Raw genomic sequence first — 22,928 nt, 5'->3', positions numbered from 1 at the left:
TAGGTGGTGGAAAATGCAAGAGTGGGTTCATTAAATCGCAGAGGAAAAAGAAGAAGGGGATACCAGTAAAGCTTTGGGAAACAGTGCAGCCAGTGCCCTGAAGAGCTAGATGGATGGACGGATGGATAGACTGTTGTCAAATAAATAGGCCTATACAGCAGTTGAGTACACCTCTTACAGATTATTAGTAGACAGACAGACAGACAGACAGACAGACAGACAGACAGACAGACAGATAGATAGATAGATAGATAGATAGATAGATAGATAGATAGATAGATAGATAGATAGATAGATAGATAGATAGATAATGTCAGTAGTTTCAAATATATTATTTAGTTTTCAACAGAATAAAGATACTCATCAAGGTTTGGAACTACCTGGGGGAGAGTAAACTGAGTACATTTCATTTTAGGGTGAACTATTCCTTTAATAAACTGGATTTTTGTTTGAATGGGCGGTTGTTTTCTTTGCATCATAACACTCCATTCCAGTAGATGGTGGAAAATACCAAATAAGGTTTATCAAAACGTTGAAGGAAAAAAGAAGAAGAAACAAAAGAAGTAGAGCTGTGGTAAAAAAGTGCAGCCAGCGCCCCCCAGAGCAATACAACCGTTTTACCCACAATTCCGTGTGCTGCTTGCCTTGGAGATGCTGTGACCAACATGGCGGAGCCAACGGTAAGCGGCGCACAGTCTTGTCTGCTGTTTAAATGTTGTTTAAAACACATTTAGTCTGTTGTCATCAGTCCCTGTCATTTCTAAAAGCATTTTGTTTTTGCAGGTGGAAATTGTTGAAGGCTGCCGTCTTCCGGTGCTGCGAAAAAACCAAGAAAATGAAGACGAGTGGCGTAAGTGTCAAGCTGAGAGCTCCGTAGCGAATGTAAACAAAAGACCCCGGTGCGCTCACGGGTACCTTAATGTGTCGGCTATAAATGAAACTCATTTTGCTTTTTCATTTAGTTAAGGGATGTGTTGGTAATTTTTTTAATTTTAGTTATTAAGTTGGTATATAAAACGCACCGTGTGATACTCCGGTGCCTTTAGGTGATGCTACTGTTTATACTCTAGCTCTAAATGATGATTAATGTAAATCATACAACGGTGTAACAAAATGTCCTGGAAAAACACAACGCTTTGGCATAACTGCTAACTTATTTTAACTAGCCTACTACTTATTACGTTCCTAATCATAAATCTATGGAAAACCAGCCTGTGATTGTAGCTTGTTTTACGTGATATCCAAGCTAACATAGGTATGGCAAGCCGTTTTGACATTTAATTTATAACCCGTACTAATATATATTTTTCATGTTACTAGTATTTATGTTTTACATCCTAGTATCTGTTCCATTAAGTATTAGTGCTTATTCTTTAGATACTTGTGTTTTTTTAATATGCTAGTGCTTACTCATTAGACACTAATGCTTTTTTTTATCAGATACTAGTACCTATTAAATAGATACTAGTAGTTATGTATTGGATACTAGTACTCAATGTTTCCTCTAGTATTTTTTTCAGTTGTGGCGGCAGACTCCGTTGGGCGTTTTACACAGATTTACCAACTTCTTGTGCCGTTATTTCAATGTCAAATGTTGTGAGCGCAGTATTACAAGTCGAGATCGCATTTATGTAATACGAGCATGCAAATCTCTTTGCTTGCATGCCAATTTCCTGTTCATGAACAAAACTTCTTGCACACCCTCAAATTTATGCTACCCAAGTGCAGATTTTCTTGAGCGCGCTCAAATAAATGCTGCTAAAGTGCGATTTAGTGCGTTTCTGTAACAAGTATGTCTCCAACATTTATTAGATTTGCTTGCTAGGAATATTTATGAATGTCTCCAATAGACCTACAGATTGGCATTAATGTGTCCTGAAGTAAAGTGAAACGGCTATAAACTCCAGAAAGATGAAGTCATTTAATGCAGAGCCGTAGACCTTTATCTATAAAGCATAATTATGGAAACTGTGTTCATCTTAACTGAAAACTACGTCATGTTTGCTGGCCTGCCACATCACGCACCTGGCAGACAGTCAGTCAGTATGTCACTTTAAAGGGTTAAACAAATAAGGCATAGCACTACTATGATTACAGAAAAGTTCACGCTGTTATAATTCACTTACCTTTTAATACAATTTGGTGTGATTATAACCTGCTAATAATAAAAAAACGACTGAATGTCTTGAACAAGATGCTGTAATGCAGCCGTGGTGGGATGAATTTTGGTGTGACGCCCCACCATGGAAGAATGTATGTAGCGGAAATCATGAGTACTCATTCCTTAGATATTAGTACTTATTAAATAGATACTAGTTCTTATTTATTAGATATTAGTACTTTTTTAATAGTGACTAGTAACTATTCTATTGTTACTAGTAATCTATGTTTTTTTTTTTTTTTTTGTGGATTTCAGCTCCTTTTGATTATAAGGTTGGGCCAATTGACAGTGCCATTCCCCTTTGCCGATGGCCGTTAGATATCACAATGCTGAGCTGGCATCGCAAACCAGCCCCCATTGCAGCAGCAACCTGCGTGCGGAAAAATAAACAATTAGGCCCTAATTACACTAATATATCTTACTTTTAAAATGGCGTTTTAGAACAAAAATGATCCACATCCACACTGTCGTTTCACCTAGCGTATCTGAAAAGCCCACCTTCTATACTATACTGCTGAAAATGCACATCATGTGACCACACACACACAAAAACACACACGGGCATGTACTGCAGGGTACATTATTACATACATAATTCCTGAGAGCAGTGCGCGTCGGATCGTTTATCAAGAATGTACCGCTGGATCACGTCTCACTATAGTTGTTAAACGTGATATTTAATTAATCTTGTCTCTATCTAATGACTTTTCTGTCTTTTAAATCTATCAGGTAACGTGTCTTTACCTTTCACGCTTGTACTTTGTAATTTTAGCGAAAACCTCAGATACTCTTAGATGGTTCCTGTTGGTTGTGCACCTTCTTTCCAACCAAGTTTGTCGACGCCACTATACAGTGAAAAAAGTGATTGACAGGAGTTAACTTGTGTGTAACTTTATTTATGATTTGGTTATGGCTAATGCAGGTCAGGTAGTTGAAACGGAAGGCTACAAATAATTAAGTGACAGAAAACATCTTTAATGACCCAAGAAACCCGCCACATCCCGAATAACATACCACAACTTCTTCCCTCATCATTATATTTTACAGAAAAGCCTAAATGCTTTCATAAATGAGATTTGAATGACGTGAGAGGTGATCTCTCTGTGATTGTTAAAAAATTAGTAAAAAAAAAAAGTATTAATCTGCGGGTCATGTGTGTTCCATATGTGGGTTGTGATCTGTATGACACACTAATCAATCGCGATCTGGTACACCCCTAACCTTCATCAATTTAAACTATGATGTGTTCATTTATTTATTTATTTTTTTTATTTATTCAAAGCATTGGCTGAAATTCTTAGTGTCAAAGACATTCCTGGCAGAAAACTCTACTATGTCCACTATATTGACTGTAAGTATTAACCGTCTGCTTCTACTCATCATTTACTCTCGTATGAATACAATCTATTTATTGAACACGTGTTTTAATCAGCATTTTATTGCATTTCTGTTTTGTAAAGTCAATAAGCGACTGGATGAATGGGTGACTCCAGATCGGCTAGACTTGAAGAAGCTCCAATTTCCCAAAAAGGAGGCAAAGACCCCTACAAAGAATGGCCTGCCGGGGTCTCGTCCCAGCTCCCCAGAAAGAGAAGTGGTATGATTTCTTGTTCCTCTGCTTGCACTGTTAGGATTTTGATGATGGTGTGTGTGAAACGCCCTCACCCAACATTGTGCCACAAACAGTTGTTTACATGCCATGTTCTCCTTTACCATCCTCTCTTCCTTTCTGTTCAAATTCAGAGGAAGAGTCTAGATCTCAACGTTCAGTCTGCTTCAGCTCCTTCAAGAGGCAAAACCCTCCCCACACCGGTACAGGCAAACCCGCCCATTGTACACTAATCAAACTCAATCTGTTAAGCTTTATTTAATCAATGGGCTTGAGTTTAGTTGAAGACTTTCCAATAAGTGTGAGGGATGCAATTTTTGCCTCGTTGTTTTATTTACATTGAATGCTATTTTCAGCCTAAATGATTGGCAATGCTTAAGTGCACCGATTTAAGCTTGGTCTCATTTTAAAGAAGACATGTGTCAGAAAATATTGTAGAATCAGGTTTTTTTAATTATTTTTTTTTACTTTTCGTAAAGTACAGTACCTGACAAAAGTCTTCACATCGATCCCAGTTGCTAGTTGATCATTTGGGAAAGTGGCAGATGGTAGGTTTTTCAGATGAATCATCTGTTGAGCTGCATCCCAATCATCACAAATACTGCAGAAGACCTACTGGACCCTGCATGGACCCATGACTTTCATAGAAATCAGTCAAGCTTGGTGAGGGGAAAAATCATGGTTTGGGGTTACATTCAGAATGGGGGCATGTGAGGGATAAACATCAGCAGCCTGAGGTATCAAGAGATTTGTGCTGCCCATTACATTACAAACCACAGGAGAGGGCAAATTCTTCAGAAGGATAGCGCTCATACTTTAGCCTCCACATCAAAGTTTCTGAAAGCAAGGAAGATCAAGGTGCTCCAGGATTGGCCAGCCCAGTCACCAGATATGAACATTATTGAGCATGTCTGGGGTAAGATGAAGTAGGAGGTATTAAAGATGAATTCAAAGAATCTTGAACTCTGGGAGTCCTACAGGAACGCTTTCTTTGCCATTCCAGATGAATTTATTAATAAGTGATTTAAGTCATTTCAGAGATGTATGGATGCAGTCCTCCAAGCTCATGGGAGTCAGACATAATATTCATCCTGTTTCCACTGCAGCATGACTTTATATTCTATACTGTACATTATTTCTGTTAAGTGACAAGACTTTTGTCTAAGCAAAGTCAGACCTTATTGCCCTAATGAAATAATTAAAAATCAAGGTATGATCATAATTTATTTTGGTAAAATAAGTGTAATCTAGAGGCCTTTGCCTTTCATAAAAGCCACTTCCGATACCAAATGATCAACTTGAAGTCAAGTTATTATTTGCTGTTCCTAAAACTTGGATAGTCGAGAAGATTTTTGTCAGGTAGTGTATATGAAAGCATTTCATGTCTTGACAGAACTAAATCTATTAACATCATTCATTACCAACTCATTGTTCGATGTAACGTGTAATTGTATAATATGAGGTAAGTGGCTAGAGATCACATTATTGTTACTATTAATATTATTATTCAGCCATTATTGGGATTTGTTTTTACTCTCAATTGACTTTAGTATTTAAATCCTCACCACTGAATCCTTTTGCATTTAACTTGTCCCACAATTATTATACGGAAATCTCGAATTTTTAATTTTTACAAAATTAGTTCTGAATTTTAAGGGATGGTTTTACATCATCAGCACAGTTTAGAGAGCTTTCCACCACTTTATTCAGAAAATGTACTGTTATTTTTACAGATTTTATTGTTATAATTGAGGTTAGTGTCTTCTTTCCTTTAATTCCTCTCCTTTCTGATTGCTCTTTCAGAAGAGAAAAGCAGAGTCTGTCTCTTTGGCTACACAAGTTACAGCAGCGACTCCAGTGCCTTCACTTCCCAGCTCTGCAGAGGCAAGTCAGGCCTCAGTGTATCCCGCCATGAGAGACTCTTCATTCAGCATTAAAGCCAGAGAAGAACACGAGCAGCTCACATCTCTCACCACAGTAATTTATTTTTAAATTTCTAAACCATGGTCTCTGTTATTTGCAATTATAGAGCAAAGTCTTATCCTACATTTTTTGTCAATGTTTTTAGTCACTGTTACCTTTGGATTTTATTTACTTTTTTTTAAGCTGACTTTTTAAATTACCTTTTGATTTTTCTTATTCAAGAATGGCACCACACGTCGTCTAATTCCTTCTCAACCAGGAAGAAAAAGGAAAAATTGTGTAGGGACGGAAGAGGTAGGACCTGCAGTTTGATTAACAGATGTTTTATTAACATTACACACTACACCTTTGTTTTTCTTTCAAATCTTTGTTAAAGTTGTTGAATCCCATGTCTTATCAAAAAATAATTTGCAATATTTGTAACACATTATAATATGGCACATGTAGTTAATGATAGTTAATATATTTACTAATATGAACATAATAAATTATGCTTGTACAGCATTTATTAATTATTGTTTTTGTTAAAATCCAACTCAGTTTTTTTTTTTTTTTTAAATATTGGGGTAAAAACTAACTTTTTTCCCCTTTGAACATAATATATATTTTATTTTATGAAGCATTTAAAATATTTTGCAACAGTAAACATCTCGGCAGGCACAGGACATCAACGTGATGTCAGATTGACGTTGTACCCCAATGGGAGACATTGCATTTTGTTTACAATTGAAAATCGGGTTGACTTCAGAACCCAACGTCCAACCTAAAATCAACCAAATATCAACATTTAAGGATGTTACAGCTTGACGATGTGCGGACGTTACCACTATGACGACTATCAGACATTGGATTTTGGTTGCCATGCCTGAAGAATAAATGTCAGTATTTGACATCAGTATGATGTTGGTTTAAGATTTTGGTCAATTTCAAACACAACCTAAAATCAAAGTCGTTATTGGTCAACAGATTAATTTTGTCCTTTGATGCTAGCTAGACATTGAATTTTGGTCACGACCTAAATCTTACCTAATATTAACTTCTTATGATTCTAGATCAGGCTAAAGAATTCAAATAAATTCTTGAATCAGTCATTCTGCCGCCTTCATTTGTTTAAAAAACACATCTTAAAAAACAGATCTTGCAGATCTTTTCTGCTGGCGATACTGTTGTCCTAAATTGGGCGGTTTTAAAACCTTGACTTTTCCAAACCGCGGTATTCCTTGAAAACGGTTATCCCATATCTATTGCTAGGCGACCATCGACTTTTTCTCAGAGGATGACAAGCTGACAAAACTTTGCTGTCACTCTTATACAAGGTTTATTCATGGATAAAATTAAGAAGCACTGCAGTGTTTGGGTGCTCTGTGTTCGTCTGAGATAATTAGTCTAACGAAATATGAATATTCCATACAAAATATTAAGCTGATCAGTCAGTTCTTGTCACGTGACTCACGGTGCGCTCGCGGCATTCATTCGACTGCGTATCTCCATTGGAAAGAACTAACTTGCGCGACCTCTAGAAAAGACATATGTGAACATTTGCGATCTCCAGCAGTTGATCTTCTTGCACAGACATGGTGGACCTGATTTGTTGACAAATATGTTGCGGATCCATTTCTTGGCAGTTTGCAGGTCCTTCACTGGGCCTTTTCCTCTTAGCAAAATAAATTTCTAAAGACGTCTGTTTCCTGCTCCTTTTGCTGCTTGTGGGTTAAATTTGGGCTCTCAAGTGACAAATGTAAACGAGAGAATACGGTAATTTTTCAAAATAAAAGATCTTCAGGCTACAATAATAAATAAAACTAAAATAATTAATGATTTCTTGTGCGGCCTGGTACTAATTGATCTGGTACTGGTCTGCGGCCTGGTGGTTGAGGACCATTGCATTAACTAACATTAACTGTGTGTCCCATATATTGTAAAGTCTTACCAGGCTATTTTAGTGTATTCTCATAAACATCACACATTTCATATTTGCCTTGCTGGCATAATGTTTGCTCTTCTAGTCTGTTGAATGTCAGGAAATGTGGCTGTGTTTATTCATAACAAGGTACACAAGAAAATATCACTTCGATTCAAAATAATTCAGTGTGAGTTTATTTTCTTCTGTTTGACATTTAAAACACTAAACTTTTGTGCTGTTAAATAAAGAAAATACAATTAAGCCCTTTGCCCTGAAATCATCCAACGTTAATTTGTTTTTTAGGCAATTTCCCATTTGTCTTTGTTTTCCCACTATCAAGTAAAATGTCCTAAAGCTTTGCACCCATCTGTTTTTCTGTTAGATTGTAAAGGTGTTCCAGAATAACAGCCCCCGCTCCTCCACCGTCTATTTGCCACCAGGAGAGGTCTGTCTGCTTTATCTCCCATTGTCTTCACTGTGTGTCTATTATAGTCAAAACAGCGCTTTTAAACTATAGTATGACTCTTCAGCTTTAGAAATAGTCTGAAATGCTAGAGTCCTTATGTTAAGGAAGAATTTAGGGTTTTCCAATTCTCTTTTTCAGGATAATTAGATAATTAATCAACGAATTCCTCATTTTTAAAGGTGCTCTATGTAATTGTTAGACCCTTCTAAAGCTTTGATATGCTGTAATGTTAGCAGATATTTGAGAAACATGCTAGGTGCACATACTTTAATGTGACAAGCAATGCTAAAGGCACTTAATCTACTTTAAAAAAAAATGTGTTCTTTGTCAGAACGGCTTTGTTTTTGGTCTGTAACTTCGCCCACTGCCAGTTTACCCAATTATATTTTAGTTACTTGTGTTGCCTTGGTGGAAAACAGTCTATTTCATTTACTTAAAGGCTGCTTTAACATATGTGGACCTGGCAAAATACAAACTTTAGAGGGCAGTAACAGCCTCTGAAATGAGATGCAGATTCAGAGTTCTAAAAATCCACACTTGGTGGTTTTTTAATTGGTGAATAATACGAATATTACAAATGTAAAGAATAGCTGAACAGCTTACATTAGCTATGTTTCCATTCAAAGATGCAAAATAAATTCATGCGCAAAACAGGATTATCGCATAAAAGCTGTGCGAATAATTCAACCTTTCTATCCAATGAGTCAAAGAGAAAAAAATAGTCACTTCCTGATTAACCAGCGCCAAAAATAACAAAAGTAATAACTTAAGGGAATTTGCTGCAGTGGGAAAAGCTGCGTAAATCTTTTTTTATTTAATGAATGACTTGCGCCTCAGAAGACGATGCCGACACGCAATGTGTGGTGGCATTTGATGCGCAAAGCACAGACGCTCTTGACATTTCTGGGGGTAAGTATTAGTATAATAATACTAAATGGTTAAGGTGTTTTAGAATGACCTAAACAACATTTCAGATGTTTTACAGTGTGCTCAGCCTGCTGGTTTGTCCATTCACACACATTTTTATTATTACATGACCTTTTATAACAAAATCTCAAAAAAAAATTTGTTTGGTAAAAGTTTTTTTATCATAGTTTATGCGCATCCTTTCTTATTGAATAAAAAGTTTATCCTACTGCATAAAAGCACATGTGCATATATGTTTTTTTGCAGATTTTCAGAATTTATGCGTTTATCTTGGCGTTTTCATCAACTGTTGTTTTTTTTTTTAATTAGGTGGATGGAAACATAGCTATTGTAAGGTTCAGTCGTCAAGCATGCTTGCTTCTGTTCCTGTCGCCAATCTGGCAACCTGCGTGTGCAAAGTCAGGGCCTAGTTAAAAAAAAACTCTTAATATTTTATTTAGACTGTCATACCTAGTTCAACCACTAGGTTAATGCTACATACTGCATCTTTAACAGAGAGTAGTCGCTTACCTAAGATATACGAATTGAAATATAAGAATTTTGGGCTATTTATCATATAATTAACTGAAAATTTTTGTTTTTAATGTAAAGTTTTGTACATTTTGTTTATCATCTATTATCTATGAGTTATAAAGTTGTTATTATTATTATGTAAGATATTTTTATCTGTATTGATCTAGCAATGGAATAGCCATAAGTTGCTGATGTGGCAATAAATAAACAACGTAACAAACAAACAAAATGCTATAAATATAAGATGTCGAGCGGTCTTTCTAACTCTAGTGTTTGCTCTCAGGATTCTCAGGACAGTTCTGATGGTATTCCCTCTGCTCCCCGCATGACTGGTAGTTTGGTGTCGGACCGCAGTCACGATGACATCATCACTCGAATGAAGAACATAGACTGTATTGAGCTGGGCAGGCACAGGCTAAAGCCGTGGTACTTTTCTCCATATCCACAGGAGCTTACTACGCTTCCCATCCTGTATCTATGTGAATTCTGTCTCAAGTACCTCAAGAGCCTCAAGTGTCTCCAGAGGCACCTGGTAAGAGCTGTTCTAGGACCAGATGTAACACATTCACAGCACCAAATAAAGGTTGAGTGTTTTTTTTTATTTTTGCTCTTTGTACGGGTAACACTTTAGGTCAAAATTTATGCTATTAACTACTGGCTTATTACCTGCCTATTATTAAAATATGAACTGTTCATTAGTAGTTGTAAAGTATGATCTTATTCTGCATTACTAATCCTACCCAAAACCTAAACCTAACCTCTACCTTACTAACTATTAATAAACAGCTAATTAGAGGTTTTATCAAGCTAGTAGTGTTAGTTAATGGTTTGTTATTACTGTGAATTGTGACCTAAACTAAAGTGTTAGCCTTGTACTTTTAGTTTTTTTTTTTATTGTTATTTTGAGGAAAATTAGGGTAAAAGTAAAGTTGATTGTTAAATCTGAGATGTTTTTTAGCCTCCTTAAGTCTTGTAAATGTGCTGTTAAACAGCTTTAACTGTCAACTCTCCATACATTTTGCAGACTAAATGCAATCTTCGACACCCACCAGGAAATGAAATCTATCGCAAAGGAACGATATCCTTTTTCGAAATAGATGGTCGCAAAAACAAGGTTGGTAACCAGTAGTTTGACTTAAAAATTTTAGTTATAGTTGGGGTGCTTGAAGGAATAATTTACCTAAAATGACAATTCTGTGATCATTTACTCACTCTTTCCCTGTTACAAACCTTTAAGTTTTTTTTTATTCTGTTAAACACAAAAGAAGATATTTTGAAGAATGCTGGAAACCTGTAACCATTGACGTCTATAGTATTTGTTTTTTCTACTATGGAAGTCCGTGATTGCAGGTTTCAGCTTGCTTCAAAATACCTCCTTTTGCGTTCAACAGAACAAAGAAACTCATAAAGGTTGAGGGTGAGTAAATAGATTTTTTTGGAGTGAACTATCCCTTAAAATAAAAAAAAAGTCTCTTTTAACTGATTAAATAAATACATCAGCTTTTTTATTTGGTTCACTATGATGAATAGATCCATGCAGCCATACAATTAGCACTTATCATTAGCATGTGTCAGATTTAGAATTAAAGTCAACGGTGAGTACGTTTACATGGACACAAATAATTCTATTTTAATACGATTAAGACAATACTCTGATTAAAAGTCTACCATATAAACAGAGATTTTTGATTACCTTAATCCGACTAAAGTCATAATTGAACTAAACAGAAAACGGATAAAGAAGTGGAGTATGCCGATTATTGAAGTGCAGTACATGTAAACACCACAATCAAACTATTACCGTCATGTAGGATTTTTGCCACATTGAACGACAGGATATACACTGCAGTCTATAAAGTCTATACACACATGGCTGTCTGACACTATTCTCTGCACCTACTAAGTCAGTAAAGGACCACAGACACCTGCATTGCGAAAATAATTTCCATTAAATTCCATTAAAACAGCACTCTTTTCAGCAGTTCATACTCGCATTCAATATTTTGTTTGTGATGGGGGCATGCATGAAATGTTTCTGAATGAAAGTGAAAGTGCCGAACTACATTTAAAGTCGACAAAATAAAAATGAAACACCTGAAATTACATGAAACTCTGGAGGAAACGTGGATACTGTGCTGACGCAATGACGTTTATCGGTATATGTGCTATAACATGTAGAATTCAATTCATGTTTATTTATATAGCTTTTACAATGTAGCCTGTGTCAATGCAGCTTAACATAGAAGTTCTTGTACCTTTATGATCCACATGTTCCATTTACTTTCAAAAAGGTAGTCATGTAAACATCTTAATCTTATTATTGTCTTATTCAGATTAAGGCAAATAATTTGATTGCTAATGTCCATGTAAATGTAGTCATTGTTGATATAATCTTTTAATCAGCACTCTCCTGGTTCAATCTCCTTTTTGTTCATAGGTTACCGTAAAAAAAAAAGTTGCTTAAAGGGTCACGAAACACCAAAACACATTTTTTGAGCTGTTGACAGTCGTATATGTGTCCCACACTGCTATAAACACTATTAGGACACCTATATTTCACTACAAAGTGTAAATTGGTTGTTTTTGCGTTATTTCAAGCAAATTCGTACTTCCGGTTTGAAACAAATTTTTGAAGCTGCGTCACGGTCATGACATAATAGCGTGTATTCCAGCGTGCAGACTGGGCGTCTGTGCCAGAGTGAGTCTTATTACGTCTTACAGTGTGCTGCATTAATGCATGAGTAAGGCTTGGTTAAAACCAATCAGCGCGCTCTATTGTGCAACTTCATTAATATTCATTACTGTCACAGTGTTTTCACGACAGAGACGCCACGTTGTGTTGGCAAAACAAGCGTGAAGTGTTGCTTTTATAGTTTGCTGCCGTTAAGTTTTGTTTTCATTTTCTCTCTGTGAGAGCGCAGCTGGCGTCACGTGTGGATTAACAGTGTACGCGACGCGCGACAACAATAACTTACGTGTCTAAGGAGGATTATTGTTTACCTGAGAGCTGTTCTCATCTCCAAACGCTGAGATCTGGATTCGCTTGTAGTCTTCTCTTCATAAAGACGCGGCTCTAGTTACTGGTGATTGTCCTGTCTCTACAGATTTGGTAAGTGAGCGACCAGTGCTCTTTGTTTATTCAGTTTGCTCGTATCGAACTAAGTTAACTATTGCACCGAGTCACCGAGTGTAAACACGTTAGCATCACAACCAAACTTTAACCTCGTGTAGGGTTTTTACCGCATTTAGTGACCGGAATTACACGCGCGGCTTTTTGACGCTACCTGCCGTGTTCATCTAAGTTTCCGGGAAATGCGGAGGTTTTTTTTCTCTCATTCGCCGTGCGGTATCAAACATTGCATGAAAAATACACGCTTAGAGCAGATCCTCGAATCAAATATCTCGTTTGTCGCGAGGGGCATGAATGAATTCCCTGAATGAAAGAGCCAAACTGCAGTTAAAGTCCACCATTTAATAATTTGGCAAATAATTCGACTACAGATCTCCATGTAGGTTAAACACCATCACTTTCTCCTTTCTGTGTATTTTGACTCTGAAACTCGCGCGTGCCCAAATAGACACTCCCACACCATCCCACTTTAGTTCCTCCGACACTCCCCCCTAAACAGAGCTGGACACGCCCACTTTTCTGACTTTTTCCAAAGTAGAGGTGTGAAAACACCCTGCTGAAACGAGAGGGTTTCATGGCCCTTCAAAGTGTTTTTTTTATTTTTGCTTAGAGTGAAGTTTAAAGGTTAAATTTGATGTTGAGATTCCATCGATTCAAGAAGTGCCTTTTTTTTAAATGTTTTGCTAAATCTCTTTTTCCACCGCACAGATGTATTCCCAAAATTTGTGTTTATTGGCCAAATGCTTCCTGGACCACAAGACTCTCTACTACGACACGGATCCTTTCCTCTTCTATGTAATGACAGAGTATGACTCTAAGGGTTTCCACATAGTCGGCTACTTCTCCAAGGTACATCATTGCTAGGCTTGATTGTTGAATCTCCTTTTTTATACTATAGCCTTATTATGCTGTGTGTGTGTGTGTTTGTGTGTGTTCACTCTTTTGCTGTCCTCCAAATAAAGGAAAAGGAATCAACAGAGGACTATAACGTGGCCTGCATTTTGACTTTACCACCTTACCAGAGAAGAGGCTATGGAAAACTTCTAATTGAGTTTAGTGAGTAATCTTGGCTTTTCATTGAAGAACTAAATTATTGCTCTCATTTGTGTAATAAAACTTAAAATTACATCATGAACATTTGGGCCTTGTTTACATCTTCCAGGTTATGAGCTCTCTAAAGTGGAAGGAAAAACTGGTACTCCAGAGAAGCCTTTGTCTGATCTGGGTCTGCTCTCTTACCGTTCATACTGGTCACAGACAATACTGGAGATCCTTATGAACCTCAAATCAGAGAATGGAGAACGACCACAGATGACCATCAAGTAGGTCATTTGCTCAACAGAAATATCTTTAATATAATACTATTTTATTTTATTATTATGTTATTTTGATAAGTATTTTTTACCATTATATTTTGCTTTGACATTATTTTTATAAAAATTCAAAACATAGTCGATACATAGTATTGTGTGTTTTCAGTAAGTGTGTATATATACAGTTGAAGTCAAAATTTTCAGCCCTCCTGTGATGATTTTTTTTTTCTTTCTTTCTTCAAATATTTCCCAAATTATGTTTAACAAGAAATGTTTCACAGTATTTCCTATAATATTTTTTATTCTGGAGAAAGTCTTATTCACTTTATTTAGGCTAGAATAAAAGTAGTTTTCATTTTTTTTTTGAAAGCCATTGCAAGGTCAATGTACTGTCATCATGGCAAAGATAAAATAAATCAGTGCTGATGCTTTTATCCAAGTAACTTCCAAATGAGGATAAAACACAAGTACATTATTAAATTAGTAAATAAGACCCAAAAATCTCCATTTAATTTTTTTAATTTATTAATGAACCTTTTAATGATACAAGTTTTTAGAGTTAGTTGATTTTGTTTTTAATCTCATGGCAATTTTGACAATCTTAGTGAAATCAGTGAGATCACCAGCGTCAAGAAGGAAGATGTTATATCGACTCTTCAATACCTCAATCTCATCAATTATTATAAGGTGGGTGATCACTCAGGATGTTCTCTGTTCGAGAAATCAATTCAGCATAGATTCTGAGATTTTCAAAATGTATTGCTATTCTCTTGTGTATCAATTCTGAACAATTCTGTTTTTAACAGCAGATAGCGCTAAATCATTATTATATCCTACTCTGTGCTTGCTAACATTAATGCAATTTGAGAAAAAAAAATAGCCTAGATGGCCAGCTGCTGTTAAAAACTAGCCTAGAATGCCATGTGTAGCCTAGAGCATTAAAAACTAGCCTAGAGGGCCATCAGCTGTTAAAAACTAGCCTAGAATACAATCTGCTGTTAAAAACTAGCCGAGAGCGCCATTTGCTGTTAAAGACTAACTTAGAGTGCCATCTAGAGCACCATCTGTCATTAAAAGCTTGCCTAGAGCGCCATCTAGAGCTCTACCTGTAGTTTAAAACTACCTTAGAGTGACATCTGTTGTTAAAATCCAGCCAAGAGCACTATCTGCTGTTAAAAGCTGGCCTAGAGCGCCATTTTGAGCACTATCTGTAGTTAAAAACTAGCGTAGAGCGACATCTGCTGTTATATCTAGCTTAGAGTGCCATCTAGAGCTGTCATTAAAAGCTAGCATAGAGTGCCATCTAGAGCACTATCTGTTGTTAAAAACTAGCATAGAGAGCCATCTGCTGTTAAAAGCTAGCCAGAAGCACCATCTAGAGCACCATCTGTAGTTAAAAACCAGCCTAGAGCACCATCTAGAGCACCATCTGTCATTAAAAGCTAGCCTAGAGCACCATCTGTCATTAAAATCTAGCCTAGCGCGCCATATAGAGCAACATCCGTCAAGCAAAGCTAGCCTAGAGTGCCATCTAGAGCACCATCTATCATTAAAAGCTAGCCTAAAGTGCCATCTAGAGCACCATCTGTCATTAAAAGTTAGCCTAGAGCGCCATCTAGAGCACCATTTGTCATTAAAAGCTAGCCTAGAGTGCCATCTAGAGCACCATCTGTCATTAAAAGCTAGCCTAGAGTGCCATCTAGAGCACCATCTGTCATTAAAAGCTAGCCTAGAGTGCCATCTAGAGCACCATCTGTCATTAAAAGTTAGCCTAGAGCGCCATCTAGAGCACCATCTGTAGTTAAAAACTAGCCTAGAGCACCATCTGTCGTTAAAAACTAGCCTAGAGTGCAGAATTGATTCAAGAGGGAATAGTAATGATACAATTTGAAAATCTCTATCAGTTTGTGGAATGATTTTTCTCTACAGCTCTGATTGTAGCACTGAGTCTGCTTTGTTGAACTTCCCGCAGGGTCAGTATATTCTCACTCTATCAGAGGACATAGTGGAAGGCCATGAGCGGGCCATGCATAAGCGGCACCTCCGAATCGACTCCAAGTGTTTGCATTTCACTCCTAAAGACTGGAGCAAGAGGGGCAAGTGGTAAACTTTAGGGTCAAATTCATGTCAATCTTGTCAAAAGATCTTCCTAAATACGAAAATGTATGGTCAGTGCCATAAAAACACAACCACAACAGCATTTACATGTTGTTTCCCACCGTTTGTGAATCATATTCAATTTCCAAGGAGAGCTGCTGAAGCGGAGATCAATGAGGACTGGACGCTAATGTGTCCCTCTATGTGCGATACTCTACTGACTCAAGAACAAGAAGTGAGCGTATGTCGATTTTGAGACTTGATATTAAATCAAAGCTACACACTTCAGTTACTTTTGTAATCATACATGTTTTTCCAGCCCCAAAAAAAACCTGCTGGAAACACGTTTTTAACCATATCATAACCACTCGAGTCAGTTCTCACAAACAAGCAGCCTTTGATATAAACAGCATATTTTTAACAACTGCTTGTGCTGACTGTTGAACTTCCATCTTCCTGACAGAAGAAAAAATTGTTGAATTGCACAAATGTTTACCCCCTTTTTTTTTGTTCAACCTCGCTGCAACTTTGTCGGTTGTGTTGTCAGAAGTCAGCAGACATACCGTACACATAAAAAATGAATAAGATAATGCTGCTTTGTTGTCGTGTTTAGCGGATTATGTGAATGGACTTTACATTGTCATTGTGTCTGTACATAATTTACTACATTTAAAGTAAATGTCTTTTCTACATTGTATTTTTTCCATGGGTTTTTGGATTCCTCATCTTTTTGTTTAGTTTTTTTGTAACGAATGTTAACCAGCAAACACTCTCCACAGCTTCTGTTTTAGGTTAAATAAAAATACAAATGGTCAATTTAATCTGCCTTAATGCTATGGTTCTCAAAGTGGTGGTCGTGAGACAGTAGGGGGGGGGGGGGTCGTTTGGTAATTGCCAAAAAATCTCATATTTGATCAACTATTAGAATTAGGGCTGCACGATTAATCAAGAAAAGATCACAATCTCAGTTTGACCCTACACACAATCCTAATTCAGCTTTTCTACAATTCAGCCAATTATATTTTCAAGGTCAGGAGAAAAGAAAAGGCGCCCCAAGTCTTCACAGGTACATGAACACCTTCAAATGGCGTTAAAAGTGTCACATAGTGTATTTATTAGGTATAATTCACCCAAAATGTCATTTCTGTCTTAATGTAATGATGTACTCATGGTCACGAAATCTCACGTGAGCTGACGCACTGTTTATTTGCTGCCGAGAATGCGCGCGTGCACACGAATGACGCCTACTTTAGTTAACACAACCTGCATTAGCTGTGAATAACAGGTAATAACATTGTAATAAACCTTCAGGTTTTTGCACAGAGCGATCGTTTGAGGGCCGTGCAGGAGGTTTGATTTGCATGTTTGTGTTTTTCTCTCACAGTTACAGCAGCCATGATCCGCACTCGGAAGTAAAAGTGAAACCTGTGCGCACATCATTTACATGAAAATATTGCATTTTAGAGTTATGATTACAAGCATTTGATATGTTTTTTTTTTCAAAGTGATCACATAGTGTTGTGCATGAAAATAAATGTTTACTGTGTCAGTATAACAACCATAGCCTATATTCAATGGAAATATATAGGTCCAATAATGTTGTCAATGACAGATGACAAGCACATGTCTTAAACATAATAAATCAACTTCAGAATTATGAATAGTTATATTCTGATGTCATCATTTTACGGTGAATTAACAAACAGGACATATTTAAGTCTGTTAAGCAAAAAAAAATAATTGTAATTCACATTTTTGCCAGAATCGTGCAGCCCTAATTAGAATTATCATATTTTGTCAATTGTAATATTTTATTTGCAACCCCTGGGTTTGTTATGATAGATTAACATCACAGCATAAGCGTTAATTGCTGCTGATTGATTTTGAGGTACAATTTTAAGCTTTGACACCTTTATGGCACTCGCATACATTAAAAAAATGTACTTTTGCATGAATATTATGACACCTCTATAGAATACAAAAAAATATATGTTTTATAAAATGATCTGTTGTCTTAGACCTGACTCATGGCCGAGAGTTATAATAATGATGTCTTAGATACCTCCCTGACTCATTATTCCTCGTTTCTGCTTCATAGCCATGCTTAGTCAAAGTATCATCATCCTCATATTATATACACTATAGTTTTGTCGACTTGCATGTTGACGCATTTCTGCGTGCATGTAAACAACCGGGATGAATCGCGGATGAATCTGAAAAATGGCAGGGGGGTTGTGGTGGAAAGTGGATGTCACAGGCCCTTGATAATGTCTCTGGTGGCCCCCTAATTTAACTTAGAATTGTCCATACTTCCCCCCTCCCCCCTTTTAGTGCATGTTCACTAGCACTAAACTGATGTATATATCTTTGCACGTGATTCTATGAGAAATATATGTACTTTATTGAAACAAGGCACATGTGCGTCTGAAGTATACATCAGAATGAGCGTGACAGGCATTGGAACGACATGAGGGTGAGTAATTAATATCATCATTTTCAATTTTGAGTGAACATACTCCTTTAAATATCATCAGCATCACAGTAAAGTATGTTTCTGATCCTAATGATATGATGCACCACAGTGTTTTGATACTTTTTTTTTTAACTGATTAAATAAAGAAATAGTAAATGGGGGCTGAAAATCTGGAATTAAAAGGCAAACCCAGTTGTGATTTCCTGAAAAAGCAGTCTGAGTGAATACATTTTATATTCTTCCTAATCATATTACAAAGCCTGTTCTCTAGATGATGAAATATGGAAGTCTGCAGTGAAATGTGCTCGCAGGGAATCCAGCATGATAACATCAGTCTGTTGAGGAGAAACTGTCTATCTGAGTCATCTGGTAGATCTTCACACAAATCTGTCACTGAGACATGTTCAGAGGTATGTACTCGCAGGGGCCAGACAGAATTTATGCGGGTTGATTTTGGGAGTATTGTAACTAAAAACTTCATTCTTTCATCTATTTTCCTTCGGTTTGGTCCCTTTATTCTTCTAGGGTCGCCACAGTGCAATTCACCGCCAACTTATCCAGGATATGTTTTGCATATATTGTCCTTCAAGCTGCAACTCAGTTCTGGGAAGCATCCATACACACTCATCCACACATACACAACAGCCAATTTAGTTAATCCAGTTCCTCTATAGCGGATGTTTTTGGTCTGTTGGGGAAACCGGAACACCTGGTGGAAACCCATGTGGACACGGGGTAACATGCAAACTCCACACAGAAATGCCAACTGACTTAGCCGAAGCTCAAACCAGCACCTTCTTGCTGTGAAGTGACTGCTAACCACTGACCTACGGTGCTGCCCATAACTAAAAACTTAATATATAAAATTAAAAAAAACTTTTATTTAATGTTTACGATGCAAATCCAATTAGATCAACAAACAAAGCAAGTCTCGCGCATAATAGATCTACTAAAAGACAGAAGATTTAACTTTACAAACTTTATTGTAAATAAATCATATGAACATATTCATTCATTTTCTTTTCGGCTTAGTCTCTTTATTAATCTGGGCTCACCACAGCGGAATGAACCGCCAACTTATCCAGCATATGTTTTATGCAGCGGATGCCCTTCCAGCTGAAACCCATCAGTGGGAAAACATCCTTACAAACTCGTTCACACTCATAAACTACGGACAATTTAGCCTACCTAGCCGAAGCTTGAACTAGCAACCTTCTTGCTGTCAGGCGATTGTGCTACTCACTGCGCCAACGTGACGCCCACATTTTGAAGTAGTAGTTCATGTAAGTAGTAGCAGAAGTAGTAATTGTGTGGTAGTTACAGTAGTAGTAGTAGTCGTTGTTGGTGTAGTAATATCAGTTGTAGATGTAGATGTAGTAGAAGTGATTGTGGTGGTGGTAGTAGCAGCAGTAGACGTTGTTGTATTAGTTGTAGCAAACGCTATAGTAATATCAGTAGTGGTAGTCGTTGTAGTAGTATCAGTATTAGTACACATTGTAGTAGTAGTAGTCGTGGTTGTGGCTGTAGTAGAAGCAGTAGCAGTTGTAATATAAGTAACTTTTTGTAGTAGTAGTTGGTGTAGCACTTGTGATTTATTATTATTGTTGTCAGTTATTACTGTTGTCCTTTCTTTCTTTTTACTCTCATTTTTACTATCATACATTAATAAGCATTGTTGTTACTCCCTACCTCTGACTGGTTTCTTTCTATATGTTTTATTTATATCTGTGACACTTGCTTCATTTATTGACTGTTATTGTTCCTTATGTATGTACTCTGACCTGTCCACCAAGTTACCTTTACATGCATACACACACTCACACACACACACACACACACACTCACGCACATACCAGTATATGACTATATTGTTGTTGTTTTTGTTTTGTTTTTGTTTCGTTGCTTTGTATTTGTTATTTGTTGACGTTTTCTTGTATTTGTATGATTTTTGCATATTCTAATAAAAAAAAATAAAAAATAAACTACGGACAATTTAGCCTACCCAGCCGAAGCTTGAACTAGCAACCTTCTTGCTGTCAGGCGATTGTGCTACTCACTGCGCCAACATGACGCCCACATTTTCATATTAGTCGAAAATATTCATTTAAAAACTGAATAAATTTAAATTGACACATTTACACAAGTAAATAAATAGATTTAATGATGGGCTAAAAATCTGCACAGATTTCATATGTGCCCATAAATTCGTGTTCAATTGTACTTATTTATACTTATTAACAAGTCTAACACATATGGTACTTTCAATATCAGACCCTGTAGTTTTTCACGATTTTTTTTATTTTTTTTGTATAAAAATGACTGATTTTGTGGTTGTAATTCCCAGAACATTGCAGAGAATTTTGCGATTAATTAATAATTGCATAAATATATAAACCCGCATCTGCCTACAGCACAGGCTGCAACACAGTTCCCTCTCCATGGATTGTGAGGGGCGCAGGCGAGATGTAATTTTTCGAGAGACACTCGAGTACATCACATGCGCTGTGCATGCTACATCATGTAAAACAATTAATTGCAAACTGAAACAAATCTAATTTGATTGTATGGTTTGGATTTGGACTTTTTTTTTAGATTATTAAAAGAATTGGCAATTAATTTGTGTTTAAGGATTTTGCAGGATCGCAAAAGTTTGCGACTTTTTGATGATTTTGCGTTGAATTCAGCCATCGCAGAATCGTGAAAAACTAGGGGATCTGCACTATATTATTTACGTTTACGCATCTGACAGACCGCTTTATTCAAAGCAAATTACATCGCATTGAAATTTTACATTTTTTAACTAAGACAAATATGTTGCGGGGTGGTGCAGTGGGTAGCACTGTCACCTCACAGCAAGAAGGTCGCTGGTTTGAGTCATTTTTGTGTGGAGTTTGCATGTTCTGCCCATGTTGGCGTGGGTTTCCTCCGGGTGCTCCAGCTTCCCTCACAGTCCAAAGACACTATAGGTGAATTGTGTAAGCTAAATTGGCAGTAGTGTATGAGTGTGTGTGTGAATGAATGAGTGTGTATGGATGTTTCCTAGTACTGGGTTGGGGCTGGAAGGGCATCCGCTGCATAAAACTAACCCCAATGTGGTTCATTCCGATGGTCTCTACCAGTCAGGGACTAAGCCGAAGGAAAATTACTGAATTTAAGCCCTGCAAAATTGGGACCAGATTATAGCTGATGTACAGTTGAAGTCAGAATTATTAGCCCCCTGAAATATTAGCACCACTGTTTTTTTTTCTTTTTTTCACCAATTTCTGTTTAATGGAGGGAAGATTGTTTCAGCACATTTCAAAGCATAATAGTTTTAAAAGCTTATTTCTAATAACGGATTTATTTTATCCTTGACATTATGACAATAAATAATATTTTACGTGATATTTTTTCAAGACACTTCTATACAGCTTAAAGTGACATTTAAAGGCTTAACTAGGTTAATAAGGTTAACTAGGCAGGTTAGGGTAATTAGGCAAGTTATTGTATAACGATGGTTTGTTCTGTAGATTAACGAAAGAAAGAATAAATGGGGCTAATAATTTTGTCCCAAAAAATGTTTTTAAAAAAAATTAATAACTGCTTTTATTCTTGCCGAAGTAAAACAAATAAGACTTTCTCCAGAAGAAAAAATATTATCAGACATACTGTGAAAATTTCCTTGCTATGTTAAAAATAATTTGGGAAATATTTAAAAGAATAAAATAAAATCAAAAGGGGGCTAATAATTCTGACTTCAACTGTATATGATTTAATGCCTTCTTTGCATAACAATTCAATACAGTGCAAAGCATATGCATGTAATTGTTATTGTGTTATTGTATTTATTGATTGATTCCAGAGGTTAAATGCATGTGCCAAACTTTGCATTGTGTTTTTCAAACCACTGGGTGGTACTGTAGTGCTTGGATGCATCCTTGATCCATCACTGCTTTATATATTTATTCTTCTTTTTTTCTTCTTTTTTCTTTTTTTCTGTAACAGGAATACACCTCTGTCATGTCTCTTGAAATGTATTATTTATGCACACATTATTCAGCAGATTGCATCAGTTAAGATTCAGTAATGAGTGAGTACATGCTGCTTTTGTATCTGGTAGATAGGAGTGTAAAAAGACAGCAGAAAAAAGCTTCTACTGAATCTTAAAAAAACAAATCTGATAATAATATCTGATTACTGTGCACAAAAAGACTGAAATGAAAACCACATCACCAAGGGCTTGAAAAAAAACAAAAAAACAAGGATAGCATTTCTTAACGTTGGTTATGTTTACATTAGAGTCGGCGCGGTGGCAAGCACTGTCGCTAATAGCAAGAAGATCACTGGTTCGAGCCTCGGCTGGGTCAGTTGGCATTTCTGTGTGGAGTTTGCATGTTCTCCCTGTGTTGGTGTGGGTTTCCTCCGGGTGCTCCG

At 36.7% G+C, this 22,928-nt stretch overlaps 1 protein-coding gene and 1 long non-coding RNA gene across 5 annotated transcripts; one reads left to right on the top strand and one right to left on the bottom strand.

The window, feature by feature from the left end:
* The first annotated feature begins 612 nt into the window (after positions 1–612).
* On the top strand, positions 613–16,863 carry kat5b (K(lysine) acetyltransferase 5b). 4 transcript variants are annotated; one of them, NM_001013309.3, is made up of 15 exons: positions 613–680; positions 784–850; positions 3,444–3,512; positions 3,622–3,758; positions 3,905–3,973; positions 5,574–5,747; positions 5,916–5,987; positions 7,979–8,041; positions 9,786–10,034; positions 10,527–10,616; positions 13,341–13,481; positions 13,595–13,688; positions 13,795–13,954; positions 14,551–14,632; positions 15,918–16,863. In NM_001013309.3, the coding sequence occupies exons 1-15, from the start codon at positions 666–668 to the stop codon at positions 16,050–16,052; spliced, it is 1,617 nt and encodes a 538-aa protein (NP_001013327.2). In that variant the 5' UTR covers positions 613–665; the 3' UTR covers positions 16,053–16,863. The 4 variants fall into 4 exon arrangements, with proteins under 4 accessions (NP_001013327.2, XP_021331810.1, XP_073806416.1 ...); XM_021476135.2 differs by having other exon boundaries at positions 636–680; positions 9,786–10,085; XM_073950315.1 differs by lacking the exon at positions 3,905–3,973 and having other exon boundaries at positions 636–680.
* Positions 14,368–19,245, bottom strand: LOC141385673 (uncharacterized). Its single transcript, XR_012406499.1, has 3 exons — positions 15,696–19,245; positions 15,372–15,656; positions 14,368–15,290 (listed from the first exon to the last, which is right to left on the bottom strand). It is a non-coding gene; the product is annotated as an uncharacterized lncRNA (long non-coding RNA).
* Positions 19,246–22,928: the final 3,683 nt, after the last annotated feature.

This window comes from Danio rerio, chromosome 5 (genome assembly GCF_049306965.1).
Source record: "Danio rerio strain Tuebingen ecotype United States chromosome 5, GRCz12tu, whole genome shotgun sequence".
Taxonomy (NCBI): Eukaryota; Metazoa; Chordata; class Actinopteri; order Cypriniformes; family Danionidae; genus Danio; species Danio rerio.
This window is presented reverse-complemented; position numbering and strand designations above follow the sequence as displayed.

What these genes read in the sequence shown, in the direction of transcription:
- kat5b (XM_021476135.2), top strand. An exon ending in AGCTCACATCTCTCACCACA is followed by an intron (nt 5,748 to 5,915) that starts GTAATTTATTTT and finishes TTCTTATTCAAG; the next exon opens with AATGGCACCACACGTCGTCT. An exon ending in ATTCACAGCACCAAATAAAG is followed by an intron (nt 10,086 to 10,526) that starts GTTGAGTGTTTT and finishes TACATTTTGCAG; the next exon opens with ACTAAATGCAATCTTCGACA.